Raw genomic sequence first — 24,228 nt, 5'->3', positions numbered from 1 at the left:
GCATCTTCATTTGAGGCACCCCAATGTCTTAGCAGTGACCATCTATCCCTCTAATTGGGCCAGTAGCATCAGGTTCCTGTCTGCCATCCTCACTTGGGCGGCTGGCCTGCTGGCAGTCCATTAGAAGGCTGCCTCTGGTAAAATTGCCAAAACAGTCCCATTGCTGACAAATGTGGGCTCAGGAACCACTTTTCACCCACCAGCGTAGGTGAAATTACACCCATGGTAAATCTGTCATTTCCTAATTCCTGATTATAATTTCTCATGTCTCAGCCCATGTGGCCCGCATTCACTTTCACTACTCTTCCTTTTTACATATTTGTAGAAGATCTCATTGGCTAGTTTGCTCTCAGATTCTATTTTCTCTGCCTTTATCAATACCAACGCTGATATGCAAATGCTCCCAATCCTCAGATTTAATACTCTTCTTGGCAATATTAGAAGTCTCTGCTTTTAACCTGACACTATACTTAAGCTAAAAGCAAAAAACTGCGGATGCTGGAAATCCAAAACAAAAATAAAAATACCTGGAAAACTCAGCAGGTCTGGCAGCATCTGCAGAGAGGAACACAGTTAACGTTTCGAGTCCGTATGACTCTTCAACAGAACTAAGTAAAAATAGAAGAGAGGTGAAATATAAGCTGGTTTAAGGGGGGTGGGTGGGTGGAAGAGGTAGAGCTGGATAGAGGGCCAGTGATAGGTGGAGATAGCCAAACGATGTCTTAGACAAAAGGACAAAGAAGTGTTGACGGTGGTGATATTATCTAAGGAATGTGCTAATTAAGGGTAGAAAGCAGGACAAGCAAGGTACAGATAACCCTAGTGGGGATGGGGTGGGGTGAAGGAATCGAAATAGGCTAAAAGATAGGGATAAAACAATGGAAGGAAATACATTTAAAAATAATGGAAATAGGTGGGAAAAGAAAAATCTATATAAATTACTGGAAAAAAAGGGGGGAATCGGAAAGGGGGTGGGGATGGAGGAGAGAATTCATGATCTAAAATTGTTGAACTCAATATTCAGTCCAGAAGGCTGTAAAGTGCTTAGTCGGAAGATGAGGTGCTGTTCCTCCAGTTTGCGTTGAGCTTCACTGGAACAATGCAGCAGGTCAAGGATGGAAATGTGGGCATGAGAGCAGAGTGGAGTGTTGAAATGGTAAGCGACAGGGAGGTCTGGATAATGCTTGCGGACAGACCGCAGGTGTTCTGCAAAGCAGTCACCCAGTCTGCGTTTGGTCTCTCCAATGTAGAGGAAACCGCATTGGGAGCAACGAATGCAGTAGACTAAATTGAGGGAAGTGCAAGTGAAATGCTGCTTCACTTGAAAGGTGTGTTTGGGCCCTTGGACGGTGAGGAGAGGGTAAGTAAAGGGGCAGGTGTTGCATCTTCTGCGGTTGCATGGGAAGGTGCCGTGGGAGGGGGTTGAGGTGTAGGGGGTGATGGAGGAGTGGACCAGGATGTCCTGGAGAGAATGATCCCTGCGGAATGCCGCCAGGGGGTGAAGGGAAGATGTGTTTGTTGCTGGCATCATGGTGTTGGTAGAAATGGCGGAGGATGATCCTTTGAATGCGAAGGCTGGTGGGGTGATGTGAGGACAAGGGGGACCCTATCATGTTTCTGGGAGGGAGAGGAAGTTGTGAGGGTGGATGCACAGGAGGTGTGCTGGACACGGTTGAGGGCCCTGTCAACCACCGTGGGTGGAAAACCTCGGTTAAGGAAGAAGGAAGACATGTCAGAGGAACTGTTTTTGAAAGTGGCATCATCAGAACGGATGCGATGGAGGCAAAGGAACTAAGAGAATGGGATGGAGGCCTTACAGGAAGTGGGGTGTGAGGAGCTGTAGTCGAGGTAGCTGTGGGAGTCTGTAGGCTTGTAATGGATATTGGTGGACAGTCTGTCACCAGAAATTGAGACAGAGAGTTCAAGGAAGGGAAGGGAAGTGCCAGAGATGGACCATGTGAAAATGATGGAGGGGTGGAAATTGGAAGCAAAATTAATAAATTTTTCCAGGTCCAGACGAGAGCATGAAGCAGCACCGAAGCAATCATCAATGTACCGGAGAAAGAGTTGTGGGAGGGGGCCGGAGTCGGACTGGAACAAGGAATGTTCGACATACCCCATAAAGAGACAGGCATAACTGGGGCCCATGTGGGTACCCATAGCCACACCTTTTATTTGGAGGAAGTGAGAGGAGTTTAAGGAGAAATTGTTCAGTGTGAGAACAAGTTCAGCCAGACGGAGAGTAATGGTGGATGGGGATTGTTTGGGCATCTGTTCAAGGAAGAAGCGGAGAGCCATCAGACCATCCCGATGGGGGATGGAGGTCTAGAGGGATTGGACGTCCATGGTGAAGAGGAGGCGGTTGGGGCCAGGGAACTGGAAATTGTTGATATGATGTAGGTGTCAGAGGAATCACTGATGTAGGTGGGAAGGGACTGGACAAGGGGAGAGAGAATGGAATCAAGATAGCAAGAAATGAGTTCCGTGGGGCAGGAACAGGTTGACACAATCAGTCTGCCGGGACAGTCCTGTTTGTGGATTTTGGGTAGGAGGTAGAAGCAGGCCATCTGAGCTTGGGAGACTATCAGGTTGGAAGCTGAGGAAGGAAGATCTCCAGAGGAGATGAGATCAGTAACAGTCCTGGAAACAATGGCTATATACTTATACTTAAGGCTATTTACTTAAACTATACTTAAGCTATTTACTTCACCAAGGATGGATCACTTTTCCTGTGGAGCTTTTATTTTTCAATGGAAAACAGACTTGTTGAGAATTATGAAAAACACCTTCACTTGTTCACCATTGCTCATCTTGTTGTAACTTTCAATCTAATTTCTCAATCCACTTTAGCTAATATGTCCCAAAGACCTACGTAATTGCATTTATTTAAGTTCAATACTCAAATTTTGGAGTTAGGTACATCATTCTCAACCCGATGTGAAATTCTATCAAATTATGATCATTCTTTCCCAAAGGATTCTTTACTATGAGTTTACTAATTAACTCTGTTGCATTACACAAAACAAGATTTAAATAAAAGCGCCTCCTCCCTGGTTGGTTCCATAATATCTTGTTCTAGGAAACTGTCTCGAATGTATTCCATAAACTCAACATCAAAACAACTTTTGGCAATCTGATTTGTCCATTCTATAAAATAAAATCTCCCATGATTATAACATTGTCTTTATTACAAATTCCTTTTATTTCTTCATTAATACTATGCCCAACACTTATATGCACTGTTAGGGAGTTGGAAGCAAAAAAAATACTCCCACCAGCATATTCTGACCTGGTTCTTTTTTTCCTCCACCCATGCTAATTCTATTTCCTGCTCTTCCAAGTCCAAGATCCCTGCAGCCGCGCATGTTATCTTTTCATCTGATTTGTAAACAACCTACTACCAAAGGCTCCATAAATATGGGCTCCAGAAGAAATGAGATAAATTAATTGCACGGTAACAGGCAGAGAACCTGAACATCCCTCAGCTACTCCCTTGTGTATCTTCGTTTTATTTCTAAAAATACAAATGATTGACACAATGGTTACTTACAAAACTAACTAAATCAACCATAGAAGGCATTCATTTTGTGAAAGCTTTTCCATAACCTGCAACTATATCAGAATAAAATTATAGACATTTGTTGTGAATTTCCAATACACTTACATTCATTGCTACAAATAAATTCTGTCAAATTGAAATCATGCATCTAATTTTCACACTTCTTTTCATCTGATATGAAGACAGCTCTAAGCTGGGGCGGAGGAAAGGAAGGGCAACTAATTTATTAATGTTTATTTGATCTGAACTTTGTAGATCAATGTAAATTCAATTTGAAGTCAAAAAATAAATATTGAACAAAACTGCAGCTCATTTCAAAATACTGAAGATTGGAAAAAAAATTGCCAGGGCCTCTAATTGCAATCTGATAAATCCTAGCAACATATGTGTGGATGCTGGTGAGGGCAAGAGGAGGCTTGGCTGTTGTCCTCCATGATCAAGTAGCCATCCAACATATAGCGAACGGGCACTCATACTGGACATACTGGAGCTTTGCTGGCACCCTTGGAACTGTACCCTGGCAGGAATTAGCTTTAAAGAGGGGGAAACCATTTGTTTCACTGAAGGCCTGTTAGTAGCAATAAGAAAAAAAACATTGATATTTTAAATCAATAAAAACCTACTAAAAGCAACACAATGTGCAGTGCACAAACATCACTTTGCCCTCAGGAATAAGTTCAAACCACCAAGGAAATTTCTAGTCGTTTCTTTGCTTACCTGCTCCATGCCTTCTGCTGACATCCACTACTTGTGATAATAACATTCACTGTTTGTGTTCAATATTTGATGAGCCTTCACCGCGACATTACAAGCTGAGCCAAACTACACCAATGATGTAATGAGTACTGCACAAGACATTTGTCTCCCCATCGACAATGGCAATGGTCTTTTCATTTCCTAATAGGTTGCTTTTACACTGTTGTCTTTGGCTTTGAAATTTCTTCCTGCACATCATTTAGTAAGTTGGTCTGTAATGTGTACTTATTGAACACGTACCACTGGCAGCCACCTCACCCCATTATTACAGCGTGGACTGCAGCAATGTTCCGTTCCCCTGTCCAACAATTGGAGCTTGTCGCGTAATCACACAGAGTTAAAACTAAGCTCCACAGTGGAAATTGTTAACGTGAACTGACAACCATTCAGAAAATTACAACCCAGGTCAGCAGTCAATTGTGTTCGAGCTGTCCCTGCTAATGTTGTTATAAATTTAATACTTTAAATATTTCTTTGGAATGAGCATGATTATTATTTTTAACTACATTTGCACAGATCAAAGCAATTTTAATCACTCAAATTACGGATTAGATTTCTAAAATCTACTCAATGTGGTGCAGTATGAAAAATACACAAGCTCCAAACTGTAAATAGATTCACTGTTCTGTTTCAATCTTTAAGGTTAAATTATATTGCCATGACCTCTTGTTTTAGCCACCGTATATGTTTCCTAAATTAAACTATTTTCCCTCCCTTCTTCCCTTTAAAAAGAAGAAAGGCTGATGAGAAACTACTTATTTATTGCCTTTGTCATTCCAGACATAATGGCCAGTTATCAACAATGAAATCTGCTTAATCTGATGTGCAGGATCCAAACATTCACTTAACAAACTGAGTAAAATTGCTGAATAAGTATTCTAATGGAATGCCAACATGAGTTCAAAAGGGTCATCTCCACCTCAGTTAGAAATTACTAATTCAGGATACTTGATTGCCAGCACCCAAGACGAGGGGCTCAATGGCTTGCTTCTGTTCCTATGTAAGTCCTTCAAAATAAACACAACCCATCATAGATTTTCAGCTTTAGTTTAAAAAGAAATCCAAAAGTACAATTTTAATTGTCCCACCTTTGACCCTGCATACATTAAACTAATACAGCTGATTGTAATCAGAATGATTCAAACTTTATGACATTTTGTAAGATTCACACTGCCTTCTGCCCAGTCTAGGTAATGCACCCTGCAGCACTAAGTCACCAGCCCAACGCACACACCGTGTGGGAACAAATTGCAGGAGAGATGTAATGGACTGGTGCTAACATCTAAACCACATTCACCCAGTTTGTAACTACCTGCAAACACAAAATCTTTGATACCAACTTAACTCAGTAGAAAGACTGGGGTAATAAATTTTGATTTATAGTAGTCATCCTGAAAATATGTCTATTGCAAGGGAAACCAAATAAGGCGTTGTGGATTATAAATTATTAGGAACGAATAGACTGAGCTGCATGGCAGACTTCTTTTGGTTTACCAGGAAACACTTTTCCAAGAGATTTGGCTGCCCTAGAAGCTGAAGCTCCTTCTGTTCATTTGGACCAAACCCAACTCTGACAGCTAAGTTTATGATCAAAACTGTTTATCAAAGCATTAAAGATTTCAGGTATGTTTTGGTCTTGGACGTTTCTTCCCAATGTGCCTGGCCATTTCTTAATTATTCTTAATATGTTAGAGTTCCACTTATTCATCTCCATGTTCCTGCTGCTCTTTGGGGTTTTCAATATTATCTGTTTTATAAATTTTGTGCTCACCAGGGAAGGAAATACGTTCCTAATTTCAGACAGCAGTATCAGCATCAAACACATTAAGTCAAGGACAGCAGTTAAATAAAGGATAAAGCTTTCTGTATTCTGTATTGCTAAATGTCTTTTAGCCCTAATTTCAAGCTTCTGCCAGCTACCTTGTTTATATATATTTGAACATTTTTATGTTCAAACCTTTGCACCTTTTTTGAATTACCCAGAAGCTTGGGGCAGCCTATAGTTTTCCATTGCTTTCTCCATGGCAACAGCTCGACCAGAGCTGACTTGTCAACCAGTCAGCATCTTTTTCTCCTGTACTGTATATTGTTATGGACATTTGAAGTTTGGTATTTTTGCATTTGTCCTGAGTACAAGACGAAAAGCTTTGGCAACATGCCTCGCTTTTCAACAATATTTAAGTTCTGTAGCAACTGTAGGTATTAAGTGGTAAACAATTGTGCTGTAAACTATCCCTTTACCTCTAAGATGAAAGGGAGTTGGGATTGAAAATAACTAATTAACATTTCCACTTAGATACACAGCTAATTTTTTTCCCATTGCCATAGGGGAGAGGATGAGGAAGCCATGTTGAGATGAGGTTACTGACTTCCCTGTAAACATAGGCACATCAAATTTTGATCTTGTGTGATCTGCAGTCAACTGAAAGATAGAGAGCAAGTGATAGAATCAGCCAGGCCTGCAACTTAAGCACAGAAAATGCTGATTCAATTGCTCATCACTCAGAACATGAGTGGGAGTTCACACTCAGATTGAAGATGAAGTTTGTGAAGAATGAAAATAGGCTGGAAGACTTGCCTAGCTTGAAGCTACAGGAAGAATTTTACTGTGTAACCCTCAAGGTAAGAGATGGTTCTGGGATTAGGTATCCCAGCTAGGAAAGTTAAAAAGAAGCAACCCATTGGAAGCTGGGAGTACCTGTGAACAGTTTACAATAAGAACTGTAATCTATGGAGAGTGCGATGCAAGGTAAGTAAAAATAAACCAATTATTTCTATTGTTTAAAGTAGGAGCTGCCTACAAATGAAGAGTGTTTAGTTAATAGTGTTTTAGTTATTTGGTGCAGTAAGTGTTTTAAAACGTGAAATCTTGATGCATTATTCTTTCAGCTGTTAACTGAAAGTTTGAAATTCCCTTTAAAAGTTATTGGACTCCATGGAAATCGTACAAGCCTTTTTATCATCTGCCCTAATATCTCTATATGGGGCAGTCAAATTTTGTTGGATAATGCTTCGTGAAGTAACTTGGGACATTTTACTAGGTTAAAGATGCTATAACAATTGTAAGTTGTTGTTGCTGTTCAATTACTGCAAAAGATAAATACATGATTATATAATTACAACTTAAAGCAATCACTTCAAGAAGTAACACTTCCAACGTTGGACTTTTTGTTAGCCAGAAGCATGCTGTCTCTACAGAGAATAACGCACGTATGGAATTTATAAACCCTGCACTTAGGATACTCATCAGCATTGTTATAGGATACTATCTGCTCCAACAGGTTATGGTCGTTAAGTTTGTTATTCATGGTAAAGGATTTAGCTGTAGATTCTCTAACTACTACTATAATTACTTGAATATAATTTCAGCTAATGTGCACAATTGTTACTCGACAGACTTTGATTCTTAGGAAAAGCTATTATGGGGTCACTTCGTTTTATCTTTATACATTGTTGGTGACATTGCATTATGTAGGACAATGGTGCTCATGCAATCACCTAAATGTCACTTATGATCCTTTAGTGGTAGTCCTTGGCAGTCTTCTGCTTCACAACCCTGTTCAAATTTGGGGTGACTGCCAGAGCAGCGACTCAATTCTGCTCCCTCTCCTTGTCTTGTTGCCTAATTAGAGAAAACAAGGCAATTTCAAAGGGCCAAAAGTTCAAGTAAAACGAATGGCTTCCTTTTCCTTCCCCTGTGGGATGTCCCTGACCTCCATAGAGCAATGAAGCAGGAGCTCAGTATGTAGGGAACTGCATGTGCAGAGCTAAAGCCCATAACTCCATGGCACATTGTTGGGAATTGTGGGCTGCATTACTCAGCCAGTAATAATGGTGTGGAGCTTTATGGCAAGTTTACACTTAATAACATAAGTATAGATTGTTAATTGTTTTGGAATACTGCCTATGTTGGGCAGCAAAAATATTGCTGTGTTTCTCTAATATCTTTGTCAATGATCTAGACGTTAGTGTTTGGGGGCATTATTTGCAAAATTTTCAGAAGACACTAAGATTTGTGCAAGTACAGGACAGCAAATGTTCAACTGCTTCATATGGATTTTGATGTGTTGAGGAATTAGGTTCACGGCTGACAAATGATGCTTAACTTGGAAGGTGGGCAAGGTGTATGCTGAACATACATATGCTCTTCAGGGAAAAGCATTAAAGTAGTGGAGAAAGGAGGAAATGTAGTTACTTTCATGCATAAATCTAATATACAATGCAATGAAGCAATAGCTAGAGTGAATATGGTGCTGGATGTATTTATAGAACAGTTGACTACAGGACAAAACGTATTGCTTTATTTTTGTACAAAATCTTATTTGGTCAGGAAGAAAACGGTCCAGTTTCTTTCTCCTCACATGGCGGGTGATATTGAGGCTTTGTAAAGGGTCCAAAGGAGGATAACTAGGCTAATTCTCTGTGTAAAGTGACTTAGTTATTAAGATAGGCTAAATGAGCTGGGGCTCTACACTTTTGAGAATTATAGATTTAGGGGAAAACTGATTAAGGTTTACAAGATAATTAAGAGAATAGATTGCATTCAAGTTAACTGTTTGTCGCAATTAACTGAGTTAGGGAGGACCAGGGATTACAATTTTAAGTTGTATAAGGCCACAACTAGGCTAAATATTAGGAGATGGTTCTTTTACCAAAGAATAGCAGACCTCTAGAAAAATTGTTGTCTCTTGGGGCAGAATTTTTCAGTCGGCAAGCGGGGACTGGCCCGACACACTGACGCGTAAAATGACATGTCATTGCGCCGAGTTGCGATGTTTCATTCGGCGGGCACCTGCTGGAGTTGGCTGCGTGCCCGCTGATATATGAACAGCCTATTAAGGCCATTAAGGAACTAATTAAGGTTATTGCAAACGCTGTCCATCCAACCTTAAGGTTGGCGGGCAGGTGCAAAGGCCAAGCGGCCTTCGCATTTTTTAGGAAACCTCATCCATGAGCGGGACGAGGTTTCCTAAAGCTTTTATTAAATAAATTTTTTAAATTTCATACATATAAAAATATGTCCCATCTCATGTGACAGTTACATGAGGGGATATTTAAATAAATTTACAAACCTTTCACTTCATAATTCCAGAAGCCCTTCAATCTCTCTGAGGCAGCTCCATGAGTCACGGCCCCGACTCTCCCTCCTCTCCCGACCTGCACAGGTAGCACTGAGCGCTACTGGCTGTGTCTTATGCTGGGTGGGCCTTAATTGGTCTGCCCACATAAAATGGCAGCGCGAAGTTGATCAAAGGCGGTGATTGGCTCCGCGACTTCCCCTGCCTGTTCCTGCCGAGCCCGCCCACCGCCTGAAAAATTCAGGCCATGGTGCAGATTCCAGTTCTCAAGTGAGAGCTGGACCTGTTTGTGGTTGGGCAGAGATCAGTTCGTACAAAAGGTAACTAATGCAATTAGTTCAGGGCCAGGCGATCTTCCAGACTACAGTTGTGATTGGATGGGGGGGATGGCGGCGGGAAGAGAGTAAGTTCTCAGGTTTGTTTGGGTTTCTAACATGTTTGTTCACCTTTCCTAGGAGATCACATGATCTTGAATGGGTTGGGGAGACTTTATATTTGATGCACAGATAAGACAATTGGGCTGGATGGACAAGATCATCTGTCATTGAATAACCCCATCAATTATATGAAATCTAGATCCAGATGTTATATGATAACAATATGTCTTCAAGCCACCAGATTAATTATTAACAAGAACATTAATGCTATTAAATATTTCATTTGAAACATCTGTTCAACACTTTTGAAAGTTCAGATCTGTAGCTCCTTTTATGCAATGAATATAATGAGCCAAACAGAAAACTAAGTCAAGATAACTCGACACTAAGAGATTGTAACTAGTTAGAATTGTACAGTTTTAAATAGGTCAGTGTTTATAAGCTCAAAACAGGCCAATAATATTATAGTGAGCTAGCCAATCAGAAATAGGGAATGTAGTGACTCATGCTTTATTTTGGTTTGCGCCTCAGTCAGAGCACTGGAAAACTAATAGCTATTGGCAAATTGTACCAAACAATTAATCAATAACTAACCAACAATAATGGTTAGAATCACTCAATTTCATTCGCGCAAAGTTTAAATGCTCTCAGTATTTCCAGTTACTATTTAGAAATATCTTACAATCTGGAGACAACAATTTAATGCTAATTTCTAATGGTTATAATGTAAATGTCAACATCAAGAGCAATACAAGATTTAGGTCATACTCATGATGGTAGTCTCCTGTTTTCAGCATTCACACAGATGACTAGCAAATTTCTCAAGTGATGCAAGGTAGTGACAAATAGCTGATTCTGATTTTGCTTCATTCATTTGATTGTTCTATCAGTGAGATCCAGGGCTTAAAATCCATGGGCCTGACTTTCTGGCCAAAGTGTCAGATGATCTCCACTTCTTGACCCCTCAAGAGTATTTGAGGTCAAGAAGAGTTCACCTGATTAAATATTCACAGTCAATGCCTGCACCAGTAGGAGCACATTTTGGGCATCAATAGTAGTTATTCATCTGTATGGTTCAGTACCACAATGGGAAAATTAACTGTGAGCTCTTTCAAATCTACTTTTATGTTTATATGTAACGCTGTAACTAATAGCTTTACTAAATTCTTGACCAATTAGAGCTTTTAAATCTCTGTACATGCTAAATTTATTGCAGAGTCGTACCTTGAAAGCATATTTGCGACTTATATGATCTTCAGGTTCAACTGGTGCGATTACATAACTAGGCAAAGGAATGCTGCCCAACACTGTTTCCTCTCTGCTGTCTGTGTAATTCAAAACAAATTACAAAGTCATCAGTTCTTTTCATTTACTTCATGTTTACAGACTTTATTACATTCACAGGGTGAAAATCTTTCAACAACTTTACCAAAACACGGCAGCACACTTAGTTTTACCAAGACAAATTTTCATCAAGGCATAAAAGTTGACTCTTCTATATTTCCCCCTAATTAGCTCCTCATATACTGAGGTTAGTGAATCATCCCAGGGTATGATTCTATGGGCCCAGCAGCCATCCCATACCTCAGCTACACATGACTAGACAGTGAATGTAGGTAGACTATTTAAACATGGAGACCATCAAAACACATTCTATCACTCGCAACCATAAATACCATAAGTACTTTGCAAAAGTTGCTATTTGATATCAATCAGAAGGTGAAACTCTGGCTGATTTCCTCTGCGTCTCCCAAACAAAAAGATTATTTTTCCAGTTCAACGGAAGTATTTAAAAGTTTTGAGATGCATATTCAAAAAGCAACCAGGCAAGAGTTAAAATAGATTTTCGTTGATAAAATCAATATAAATTAGAAAAATGTAAAAACACATTCTATTAAACACTTAACAGTAATAGCAGATTAGTAATCACCTTCCCTTTCTAATTAAATGTTACTGTTATATACCATCAATGTATTATGTATTCTACAAATCATTCACATTAATTAAACACTAGCATAGTAATGGTAGCAGCAGACCTACTCATACCATTAGTTTAGCAATGTCTATTTAACAGAGACAGGTCAGCAATCAATATCATCTGTTTACGTAAAATGAACTGCTGAATTAATTTGTAGTTTTTGCTGTTCTCTCCCCTCTCCAATTTTCTATCTTCTCTTCCCTTGAAACTACTCCAGCATACGGCTCCCCATGCTCCAGCAAACCCCCAGGATTTCAGCCCAGTGTTCATGTGTAAACATAGGTTGCAGACTCTTGTTATCTATCTGACCACCACTGCTGAGGGAGATGGCTACTGAATAGTGATCAAAAGTAGTTGCCCTGGCTTACTTTTTCCTTCCAACCTACAGAGCACAAGGTGACACACTTCCCTCTGAGCCACTAGGAGAGTGCACACAAACAAATTAATTTGTTAATTATCATAATATTGATGAGGTTCCATGCTTATAAACTACTAGAATGGATGGAAAATAAAAGATTCTAAATCACCATTGTATTTGAATATCACCATTGACAGGGATGGAGTTGACAGACATTACATCAAGTAACAACTAGGGCCAGATATTTGCAGAGTTGCAAGGGGAAACAGGGTTGGGCATGAATCAGACAGGTGGGAAAATGAATCTGCTGGCCAATTTGAAATTAGCCGCGAGTTTAATCATTTTTACTGTTCCAAGGGCCTTAAATGGCAGTATGGGAGTCATGAATTTATGGAGGAGATGCAAATGTGGATAAAATCTGTTTAAGTGTCATGATCTGAAGTTATTTAAATCCCCAGCCCTTTAAAAATAAAAGAAAACTAGACTGCAGATGTCCATTAGCATAGAAGAAAAAACATGCTGTTGGAATGAATTGATTGACAGGCCATCTGGTGTAGTTCAGAAAACAACCAAAAGAATCTATTCCTGTAGTTTCAATAGACTTTATAGTTAGCATTCCCAAGGGCTGTTATTACAACTGAGCCTGTTATGAATGTTTGGCTGAGTTTCAAAAAGTCAAAAAAACACTTCTTGGGGGGGTCTGTGTTCACATTTTGATTGGCAGTTTTAAGAAACGATTAAAGGATTAGCTGTCTTTGATGTGGTTGCTGAGCAGATTGGGGGGATTTAAAATCTTTGAACGGGTTTCATGAATGAGAGTTCTTTTCTGTATTGAACATGTATGAGTGAGAGCTCAATTAGACTGTTAGAAGTTTAAATTTTTTTCCATTTCTATATGGCTGCTGAGGTCTGACCAAAATTGATACCGACTGAGTGGCGTGAAGGGGACATAGGGAGGCAGGGGGCATGGGGTTTAGAGGGCTTAACAGCCTTTTGTAAAATTGGGCCGAAGTCTCAGAGAACTGAGGTGGGCCTTATATAACCAGCCCACCTTGGCACTCACCCACCTCTGTGGCCACCTATGAATTGCCTCTGGAGGCAGCAGACCTGACTCATTTATGCCCCTGCCTCCCTGGAATGAAGACAGTGTGTAACGGGGCCCTTTATGGCGAGGCAAGTCCCGCCAAGTCCAGAAACTTCCCAACATAAGTTACTTGCCTCAGTAACGAAAAGCCAGCCCTTCATTTCAAAAGTGACAATCAGTGTATGGCTCCTGTTTATCCAACTTGTCTTTTTAAGGAGTAAGTGCCATTTCGGTACTCACCTTTGTAATAGAACAGGCAATATTCAGAGAGTGCAAACCACCGACGTTTCCACAGCCTCATTCCAGAACTGTCCTATAAGTACAAACAAACAATCATCCATCAAGTCAGAGTGGCTTTAATGAACATCACAAGGGTGTTGATATCCCTGCAACATAACAGAGATTATAAGAGCAGCTGGAAGTTAAGTAAAATGTAGTTGAGAGTCCAGATTGTGCTAACATAACAAAATAATGGTGAGTGATTTAAACAAGGTAACAAGGATGAAAATCTGAAATAAGAAAGAAAATGCAGGAAATAGATAACAGATCGATTAAAGGATAGACAAGTTAATGCTTCAAGTGCAGTCTTCGCCAAATCTGTAAAAGGAAGGCAGATGACATTATAGGACTGAAAAACAGAGGGGACAATAGGTAAAAATTTCAAATATGTTAATAAGTATGTTAAAATATAGCACCAAAATAAAAAAAACAGGAGAACAGGATCAAAATCCTTTTTAAGAGGCTGATAGACTTGCCATGTTTTCCACTATTTTATGACTTCATCCCAAAAATTTAGAATGCCATCCTACCTGCAATTTGCAGTATTGTGATTTTGTGTGATACATGCATAATATTTCTGCTGATTTATCACCCCCTGAACAGTTTCAGATATTGCAATGCAGTGAATATAAATTACAAGTTTTACGAAACAAGCAAATTCATGACACCCCATCGACTGATCAGAAGAAATAAATATTTTGTTCCAGTGTGACTGATGTAATTTAGCTAGCACTAAACAATAGTGCAATCATGCAGTGGTTAGTGTACTATTGTGCTATACATTTTGCACAAGTGTTAAAAAGTAAACAACATCCTAACAGATAAATTGTACACTAATTTATAACATCAATCTTTTTTTATCCAAGCTATTGTCCATTCTCCCTAAGTGACCACCAATGTTTCAAAGCTGTAGTTGGCAGGAATCTCAATCTTGCTCAATACAGCATTTGTTTGTTTCAAGCACTAAAAGAATAACAAGGGCTGTGAGCTACATCTACACTGCATAGAGTTTGGCCTAAGTAAAGAACACCAAATCAAACAGAAACTTGCAGGTTCTGCATACCTTCAACAGTTTTAAAAGCCACACATTTCAGGCAGCCAAAGACTTCCACTTAGAAGGTGCATGAGACCAAATGGAGCAGTTAGAGATATTTTCAGTTGGGTCAGAACTTACCGTTAAAATAATGGTGAGGCTAAATGACACTTGCCATCATTAATTCGCAAGTCATACATCAACTTCAGATGAGCAGAGATGTGTGATTAAACGGAAAAATCCAGAATTTGTGGGTGGAAATGCGCTGCTGTGCTGATAACTTCCCAAAGACGGAATCTTGCTGCCTGGTTCAATTCAGATGCAAGTACTTGCATGGTAGAGACAAACTAAACTAGAATCAAAGTCCCAGGCTTGTCCGTTTCAATTTAAGTACTCATTTTAACTGTGTAATAAGTCTTAATTATTGCTAAATAACAAGACTGAAAATTACCGTTTACAACTGTGAACTCTCACTCCATCCCTTTAATAGCTGCAGAGGATATTTTTTAAACAGTATTTTTTTTAACCTTATCTTTGTCTTTTTTTCTCCCTCTCTTAACCCAATCTTTCTTTTCCCCTATTTTGTTTCCTGTACCTGATCTGACGTTCATCATTTTAACTTGCATTTTCTGGTTCAGACTCTGAGTTGTGCATTGATAATGTCTCAATCTGATCATCAAGGATGATACACAGTTGCTTACCCTGTTTACTTACATTCCATATGCTGCACCATTTATCCCTGACTTACAGAAACTTGCCGTCCAAAAGCTCATCGAAATTAAATGGGCAATGACAAGTTTAGTGAATGGCAAATGCCATTTGTCCACTGCCATTAGTAAATTCTTGTCCAAGGTGTCATTACATATCGGGCTGAATATTACTGGAGCGAGAAAGCTTTTGCTGTAGGGTGTTACTAAAACTTTTTGCTGCACCCTACAGTTTGAACTTTTTTTATGCAGTAACTTCCTGGAAGTGGTGAGGGCAATGGTGCATCTGGGACTTTAGTGAATAGTAGGACTAACAGTAAATCTCATTGGTTAAAAAGATACAAAGATTGAGAAAAAAGACAGGAATGACGGAAGGGGGTGAATTAGTCAAATGAGGTACAAAAAAAGGAGGGGAAGAAAGATTAGAGGAAGAGAAGTGAGGAAAAAGAAACAGAGGAAAAGAAACTTTTAAAAAAATGGACATTTTACATCTCTAATAATAATTTACTACCTGCAGCAATGAGACTGAACAGTTTAAAGGTTTTCCTCTCTGGGCTGGAGAGATTGATAGATAGTGCATTAATAGTTATCACATCATTAAAAGGGTGTTTACATGATTATGCAGCCTAACTTGCTGTAGTGGCTTTAATGGACAATTATTGTGCAAATCCAGCAGGTTCTTAAAAAATAATGGGGAGGCTAAGAGTCGGATGCTGTATGTGCGGAGTAAACAGCAGAAACTGACCAGCAAGTTCCGGACATCTAAAACTCATCTGGTATCTCTTAATCCCCTGAAATTGCTTGCTGATTTTCACATTAAAGGGGTGTGCTTCAATAAAATACTTACTTTTTCAGGAAGATTTAATCCAATATGTGTACCACTTATTCCATTGACCTATATGAAATATTGTGAGCATCAAATTCCTGTACCTGCTCTTCATTCACACAAATGGAACTTTTCATTAGCCAATTATAATATTGAGCATAAGCCCTTCTTGGCTTTGTAATGCCTGAAGCAGAAATAAGGATGAGTTTTCTTTATCGTGTCTCAATCCAATCTCACTGTGACATTTTCAATGTTGTAAAATATTTATGCTCATAATTTCCTGAAGGAACACTCAATTTAGAACCAACTGGTGCCTATTTAAAATAAGCTCTGTGATATGAATCTATATCGACTAGACCATCTCATATGGATTCTGCCCAAACTAGTTTCACTGAAGACCCATAGAGAAAACCTTCACTGCACTGATTTCTAGGTGCAGTTGTACTGTAGTTAGTGCAAATCAAACAGTGCGATAGAACAGCCCTAGGAGTATCGGAGGTGAACGTGCAATCATTAACACAACAGACTTGCCTATTCCTTCAATCAAATTCTTCCTTAAAATGACTCTTACTTTAAACAGCAGTCTCAATGGAATCTTGCAAACATCAATACAGATTTAACATTCATAGAATAAAAATCTGCAAAATCCAGACCTCAAATTAGGTTCCTAAAAAGCACAACGATGAGGCAAAGAGAAATGCAACCTGAAACTAGAACAGATCAATGTTAATGGGAACTTCATTGGTTTGAGCTTTTACTTGCTTGGCTTCTTAGTAACACAATTACTCCCGACAGTGAAGAATGAAGCACCCAAACTAAATATTGCTAGTTATATTGCGCCTTTCAGTTAAGCAGATTTTGTTGGAATTCATTGGTTCAGTACCTAACTAACTCCATCGCCACTCGCAACTCCCAACCCCCACTCAGCTATGTTTGAGTAGTAGCAACAATCAGTTGAAGAAATACTAATCTCAGGTAAAGATTTCCAATAATTTTCCATCATTCTGTTAAATCTCAGGTTATTGTAAGCTAATACAATTTGTTTCCAATCTCTAAGCATAATGGAGACCACAGCATTCCTGTGAAATGATAGGTTTAGCTCTACTGCACCATCTAACTGACTGATTAAGGCATGTGGAAATGGATACTTTTTCAATGATTTTAGGTGAGTTGGAGTCTCAGCAGCAATTCTTTCCCCAAAGGATGTTATGCTGAAATGAGGTTTTCTCCCTTCTGATTGACTTCCAGTGATTCAGACACATCAGTATCACAAGACCATTGCCATGACAACAATCCTCTACCTGTTCTTGCGATTTTGCCCCATTCTGCAAACAAATATCATCCCGATAACTATAATCAATCATTAGGAAAGTTTATCTGAGTTTTCTTTTGGCTTATATGCCAATGGCCACCTACCTTCCAATGTGCCAAATGACTATAGAAAGGTTTATTTGAATTTATAAAAAGTCCTTTTGTAGCACACATTTAAATGAAGGTTAACCCAAAATGACAAAATTATCCAAATGATCTAACATGCCGACTTTCCCTTTGTTGTTACTTTAATATATGCTGCATTGTGCTAATTCACACAACAATAACATGCTTTATTTGCAATAGCAGGCAAAGAATGATTAGACGCCAAATTATGTTCTCTTACAAGCGCTGGACAGCACGATCAAGATACTGCATATCTTGACAGGCAGGAATGTGAATTATGATCACTCAGACTTTGCTCAGTGGAAGCACTCTTACTTGAGTCAGGAGGCTGTGGGTTCAAGCCCCACTTCAGAGGTTTGAGAACAGAATTTAGGCTGACACTTCAGTGTAGTACACAGAGAGAATGTTGAAAGTCCTGTCTTTCAGGACAGAAAGTATTTCCATCAGAGGAGCACATTTTTAACATAATTAAGAACCATAGAGAGAAATGGCAAGAATCTTTTTTATGTGGTACGTTGTTTATGATCTAGAATGCACTACATGGAAGGATAGATAGTATGAACAAATTCAACAATACAGTTCAGGATGAAATTATATACATAAAACTTATACATATGACCACACAGACCTGAAAGGGAATATGTTGCAGGGCGGTGAGGAAACAACAAAGGAGTAGGTATAATTGAAGCTGTCCAAGAGGAGGCCAACAGGCCAGAATCAGGCCCGCAAGCATGCTCCATGCGGGGGAGAGAGCGCACGCGCAGGAGCCGGAGAGAGCGCCGCACGCGGGAGGTGGAGAGAGAGCGCGCGCGGGAGAGAGTGGGGTGGAGAGAGCGCGCGAGAGAGAGTGGGGTGGAGAGAGCGCGCGAGAGAGAGTGGGGTGGAGAGAGCGCGCGAGAGAGAGAGTGGGGTGGAGAGAGCGCGCGAGAGAGAGAGTGGGGTGGAGAGAGCGCGCGAGAGAGAGAGTGGGGTGGAGAGAGCGCGCGCGCGAGAGTGGGGTGGAGAGAGCGCGCGCGCGAGAGTGGGGTGGAGAGAGCGCGCGCGCGAGAGTGGGGTGGAGAGAGCGCGCGCGCGAGAGTGGGGTGGAGAGAGCGCGCGCGAGAGTGGGGTGGAGAGAGCGCGCGCGCGAGAGTGGGGTGGAGAGAGCGCGCGCGCGAGAGTGGGGTGGAGAGAGCGCGCGCGCGAGAGTGGGGTGGAGAGAGCGCGCGCGCGAGAGAGGGGTGGAGAGAGCGCGCGCGAGAGAGGTGGAGAGAGCGCGCGCGAGAGAGAGGTGGAGAGAGCGCGCGCGAGAGAGAGGTGGAGAGAGCGCGCGAGAGTGGGGTGGAGAGGGCGCGCGCGCGAGAGTGGGGTGGAGAGAGCGCGCGCGCGAGAGTGGGGTGGAGAGAGCGCGCGCGCGAGAGTGGGGTGGAGAGAGCGCGCGCGCGAGAGTGGGGTGGAGAGAGCGCGCGCGCGAGAGTGGGGTGGAGAGAGCGCGCGCGCGAGAGAGGGGTGGAGAGAGAGCGCGCGCGAGAGAGGTGGAGAGAGCGCGCGAGAGAGAGAGGTGGAGAGAGCGCGCGCGCGAGAGTGGGGTGGAGAGAGCGCGCGCGCGAGAGTGGGGTGGAGAGAGCGCGCGCGCGAGAGTGGGGTGGAGAGAGCGCGCGCGCGAGAGTGGGGTGGAGAGAGCGCGCGCGCGAGAGTGGGGTGGAGAGAGCGCGCGCGCGAGAGTGGGGTGGAGAGAGCGCGCGCGCGAGAGTGGGGTGGAGAGAGCGCGCGCGCGAGAGTGGGGTGGAGAGAGCGCGCGCGCGAGAGTGGGGTGGAGAGAGCGCGCGCGCGAGAGTGGGGGTGGAGAGAGCGCGCGCGCGAGAGTGGGGTGGAGAGAGCGCGCGCGCGAGAGTGGGGTGGAGAGAGCGCGCGCGCGAGAGTGGGGTGGAGAGAGCGCGCGCGCGAGAGTGGGGTGGAGAGAGCGCGCGCGCGAGAGTGGGGTGGAGAGAGCGCGCGCGCGAGAGTGGGGTGGAGAGAGCGCGCGCGCGAGAGTGGGGTGGAGAGAGCGCGCGCGCGAGAGTGGGGTGGAGAGAGCGCGCGCGCGAGAGTGGGGTGGAGAGAGCGCGCGCGCGAGAGTGGGGTGGAGAGAGCGCGCGCGCGAGAGTGGGGTGGAGAGAGCGCGCGCGCGAGAGTGGGGTGGAGAGAGCGCGCGCGCGAGAGTGGGGTGGAGAGAGCGCGCGCGCGAGAGTGGGGTGGAGAGAGCGCGCGCGCGAGAGTGGGGTGGAGAGAGCGCGCGCGCGAGAGTGGGGTGGAGAGAGCGCGCGCGCGAGAGTGGGGTGGAGAGAGCGCGCGCGCGAGAGTGGGGTGGAGAGAGCGCGCGCGCGAGAGTGGGGTGGAGAGAGCGCGCGCGCGAGAGTGGGGTGGAGAGAGCGCGCGCGCGAGAGTGGGGTGGAGAGAGCGCGCGCGCGAGAGTGGGGTGGAGAGAGCGCGCGCGCGAGAGTGGGGTGGAGAGAGCGCGCGCGCGAGAGTGGGGTGGAGAGAGCGCGCGCGCGAGAGTGGGGTGGAGAGAGCGCGCGCGAGAGTGGGGTGGAGAGAGCGCGCGCGAGAGTGGGGTGGAGAGAGCGCGCGCGAGAGTGGGGTGGAGAGAGCGCGCGCGAGAGTGGGGTGGAGAGAGCGCGCGCGAGAGAGGTGGAGAGAGCGCGCGCGAGAGAGAGGTGGAGAGAGCGCGCGCGAGAGAGAGGTGGAGAGAGCGCGCGCGAGAGAGAGGTGGAGAGAGCGCGCGCGAGAGAGAGGTGGAGAGAGCGCGCGCGAGAGAGAGGTGGAGAGAGCGCGCGCGAGAGAGAGGTGGAGAGAGCGCGCGCGAGAGAGAGGTGGAGAGAGCGCGCGCGAGAGAGAGGTGGAGAGAGCGCGCGCGAGAGAGAGGTGGAGAGAGCGCGCGCGAGAGAGAGGTGGAGAGAGCGCGCGCGAGAGAGAGAGGTGGAGATAGCGCGCGAGAGAGAGGTGGAGATAGCGCGCGAGAGAGAGGTGGAGATAGCGCGCGAGAGAGAGGTGGAGATAGCGCGCGAGAGAGAGGTGGAGATAGCGCGCGAGAGAGAGGTGGAGATAGCGCGCGAGAGAGAGGTGGAGATAGCGCGCGAGAGAGAGGTGGAGATAGCGCGCGAGAGAGAGGTGGAGATAGCGCGCGAGAGAGAGGTGGAGATAGCGCGCGAGAGAGAGGTGGAGATAGCGCGCGAGAGAGAGGTGGAGATAGCGCGCGAGAGAGAGGTGGAGATAGCGCGCGAGAGAGAGGTGGAGATAGCGCGCGAGAGAGAGGTGGAGATAGCGCGCGAGAGAGAGGTGGAGATAGCGCGCGAGAGAGAGGTGGAGATAGCGCGCGAGAGAGAGGTGGAGATAGCGCGCGAGAGAGAGGTGGAGATAGCGCGCGAGAGAGAGGTGGAGATAGCGCGCGAGAGAGAGGTGGAGATAGCGCGCGAGAGAGAGGTGGAGATAGCGCGCGAGAGAGAGGTGGAGATAGCGCGCGAGAGAGAGGTGGAGATAGCGCGCGAGAGAGAGGTGGAGATAGCGCGCGAGAGAGAGGTGGAGATAGCGCGCGAGAGAGAGGTGGAGATAGCGCGCGAGAGAGAGGTGGAGATAGCGCGCGAGAGAGAGGTGGAGATAGCGCGCGAGAGAGAGGTGGAGATAGCGCGCGAGAGAGAGGTGGAGATAGCGCGCGAGAGAGAGGTGGAGATAGCGCGCGAGAGAGAGGTGGAGATAGCGCGCGAGAGAGAGGTGGAGATAGCGCGCGAGAGAGAGGTGGAGATAGCGCGCGAGAGAGAGGTGGAGATAGCGCGCGAGAGAGAGGTGGAGATAGCGCGCGAGAGAGAGGTGGAGATAGCGCGCGAGAGAGAGGTGGAGATAGCGCGCGAGAGAGAGGTGGAGATAGCGCGCGAGAGAGAGGTGGAGATAGCGCGCGAGAGAGAGGTGGAGATAGCGCGCGAGAGAGGTGGAGATAGCGCGCGAGAGAGAGGTGGAGATAGCGCGCGAGAGAGAGGTGGAGATAGCGCGCGAGAGAGAGGTGGAGATAGAGCGCGAGAGAGAGGTGGAGATAGCGCGCGAGAGAGAGGTGGAGATAGCGCGCGAGAGAGAGGTGGAGATAGCGCGCGCGAGAGAGAGGTGGAGATAGCGCGTGCGAGAGAGTGGTGGAGATAGCGCGCGTGAGGGAGAGGTAGAGAGAGTGTGCGCGAGAGAGAGAGAGGTGGAGAGAGCGCACGTGAGAGAGATGGAGAAAGCGCGTGCGAGAGAGAGAGGTGGAGAGAGCGCGCGCGCGAGAGAGAGGTGGAGAGAGCGCGCGCGCGAGAGTGGGGTGGAGAGAGCGCGCGCGCGAGAGTGGGGTGGAGAGAGCGCGCGCGCGAGAGTGGGGTGGAGAGAGCGCGCGCGCGAGAGTGGGGTGGAGAGAGCGCGCGCGCGAGAGTGGGGTGGAGAGAGCGCGCGCGCGAGAGTGGGGTGGAGAGAGCGCGCGCGCGAGAGTGGGGTGGAGAGAGCGCGCGCGCGAGAGTGGGGTGGAGAGAGCGCGCGCGCGAGAGTGGGGTGGAGAGAGCGCGCGCGCGAGAGTGGGGTGGAGAGAGCGCGCGCGCGAGAGTGGGGTGGAGAGAGCGCGCGCGCGAGAGTGGGGTGGAGAGAGCGCGCGCGCGAGAGTGGGGTGGAGAGAGCGCGCGCGAGAGTGGGGTGGAGAGAGCGCGCGCGAGAGTGGGGTGGAGAGCGCGCGCGCGAGAGTGGGGTGGAGAGAGCGCGCGCGCGAGAGTGGGGTGGAGAGAGCGCGCGCGAGAGTGGGGTGGAGAGAGCGCGCGCGAGAGAGGTGGAGAGAGCGCGCGCGAGAGAGAGGTGGAGAGAGCGCGCGCGAGAGAGAGGTGGAGAGAGCGCGCGCGAGAGAGAGGTGGAGAGAGCGCGCGCGAGAGAGGTGGAGAGAGCGCGCGCGAGAGAGAGGTGGAGAGAGCGCGCGAGAGAGAGAGGTGGAGAGAGCGCGCGCGAGAGAGAGGTGGAGAGAGCGCGCGCGAGAGAGAGGTGGAGAGAGCGCGCGAGAGAGAGAGGTGGAGAGAGCGCGCGCGAGAGAGAGGTGGAGAGAGCGCGCGCGAGAGAGAGGTGGAGAGAGCGCGCGCGAGAGAGAGGTGGAGAGAGCGCGCGCGAGAGAGAGGTGGAGAGAGCGCGCGAGAGAGAGAGGTGGAGAGAGCGCGCGAGAGAGAGAGGTGGAGAGAGCGCGCGAGAGAGAGAGGTGGAGAGAGCGCGCGAGAGAGAGAGGTGGAGAGAGCGCGCGAGAGAGAGAGGTGGAGAGAGCGCGCGAGAGAGAGAGGTGGAGCGAGCGCGCGAGAGAGAGAGGTGGAGAGAGCGCGCGAGAGAGAGAGGTGGAGAGAGCGCGCGAGAGAGAGAGGTGGAGAGAGCGCGCGAGAGAGAGAGGTGGAGAGAGCGCGCGAGAGAGAGAGGTGGAGAGAGCGCGCGAGAGAGAGAGGTGGAGAGAGCGCGCGAGAGAGAGAGGTGGAGAGAGCGCGCGAGAGAGAGAGGTGGAGAGAGCGCGAGAGAGGGCGGAGAGCGGGCGCGGGGGCGGGCGGAGAGCGGGCGCGGGGGCGGGCGGAGAGCGGGCGCGGGGGCTGGCGGAGAGCGGGCGCGGGGGCTGGCGGAGAGCGGGCGCGGGGGCGGGCGGAGAGCGGGCGCGGGGGCGGGCGGAGAGCGGGCGCGGGGGCGGGGGCGGAGAGCGGGCGAGGGGGCGGGGGCGGAGAGCGGGCGCGGGCGGGGGCGGAGAGCGGGCGCGGGCGGGGGCAGAGAGCGGGCGCGGGCGGGGGCAGAGAGCGGGCGCGGGCGGGGGCAGAGAGCGGGCGCGGGCGGGGGCAGAGAGCGGGCGCGGGCGGGGGCAGAGAGCGGGCGCGGGCGGGGGCAGAGAGCGGGCGCGGGCGGGGGCAGAGAGCGGGCGCGGGCGGGGGCAGAGAGCGGGCGCGGGCGGGGGCAGAGAGCGGGCGCGGGCGGGGGCAGAGAGCGGGCGCGGGCGGGGGCAGAGAGCGGGCGCGGGCGGGGGCAGAGAGCGGGCGCGGGCGGGGGCAGAGAGCGGGCGCGGGCGGGGGCAGAGAGCGGGCGCGGGCGGGGGCAGAGAGCGGGCGCGGGCGGGGGCAGAGAGCGGGCGCGGGCGGGGGCAGAGAGCGGGCGCGGGCGGGGGCAGAGAGCGGGCGCGGGCGGGGGCAGAGAGCGGGCGCGGGCGGGGGCAGAGAGCGGGCGCGGGCGGGGGCAGAGAGCGGGCGCGGGGAGGCAGAGAGCGGGCGCGGGGAGGCAGAGAGCGGGCGCGGGGGGCGGGCAGAGACCGGGCGCGGGGGGCGGGCAGAGACCGGGCGCGGGGGGCGGGCAGAGACCGGGCGCGGGGGGCGGGCAGAGACCGGGCGCGGGGGGCGGGCAGAGACCGGGCGCGGGGGGCGGGCAGAGACCGGGCGCGGGGGGCGGGCAGAGACCGGGCGCGGGGGGCGGGCAGAGACCGGGCGCGGGGGGCGGGCAGAGACCGGGCGCGGGGGGCGGGCAGAGACCGGGCGCGGGGGGCGGGCAGAGACCGGGCGCGGGGGGCGGGCAGAGACCGGGCGCGGGGGGCGGGCAGAGACCGGGCGCGGGGGGCGGGCAGAGACCGGGCGCGGGGGGCGGGCAGAGACCGGGCGCGGGGGGCGGGCAGAGACCGGGCGCGGGGGGCGGGCAGAGACCGGGCGCGGGGGGCGGGCAGAGACCGGGCGCGGGGGGCGGGCAGAGACCGGGCGCGGGGGGCGGGCAGAGACCGGGCGCGGGGGGCGG

At 47.7% G+C, this 24,228-nt stretch overlaps 1 protein-coding gene across 9 annotated transcripts in view; it reads right to left on the bottom strand.

The window, feature by feature from the left end:
• plekha7b (pleckstrin homology domain containing, family A member 7b) overlaps positions 1 to 24,228 on the bottom strand; it is a 518,153-nt gene that overhangs the window by 125,414 nt on the left and 368,511 nt on the right. For all 9 annotated transcript variants that reach the window (XM_041197491.1, XM_041197492.1, XM_041197494.1 and 6 more), the window contains 2 exons: positions 13,431 to 13,503; positions 10,995 to 11,095 (listed from right to left, as the gene is read on the bottom strand). In XM_041197491.1, coding sequence (XP_041053425.1) covers positions 10,995 to 11,095; positions 13,431 to 13,503 — 174 coding nt within the window. The remainder of the gene's footprint in view (positions 1 to 10,994; positions 11,096 to 13,430; positions 13,504 to 24,228) is intronic.

Source organism: Carcharodon carcharias, chromosome 10 (assembly GCF_017639515.1).
Source record: "Carcharodon carcharias isolate sCarCar2 chromosome 10, sCarCar2.pri, whole genome shotgun sequence".
In the NCBI taxonomy this organism is placed as follows: Eukaryota; Metazoa; Chordata; class Chondrichthyes; order Lamniformes; family Lamnidae; genus Carcharodon; species Carcharodon carcharias.
The sequence above is the reverse complement of the archived record's forward strand: the minus strand, read 5'-3'. Positions and strand labels throughout refer to the sequence as shown.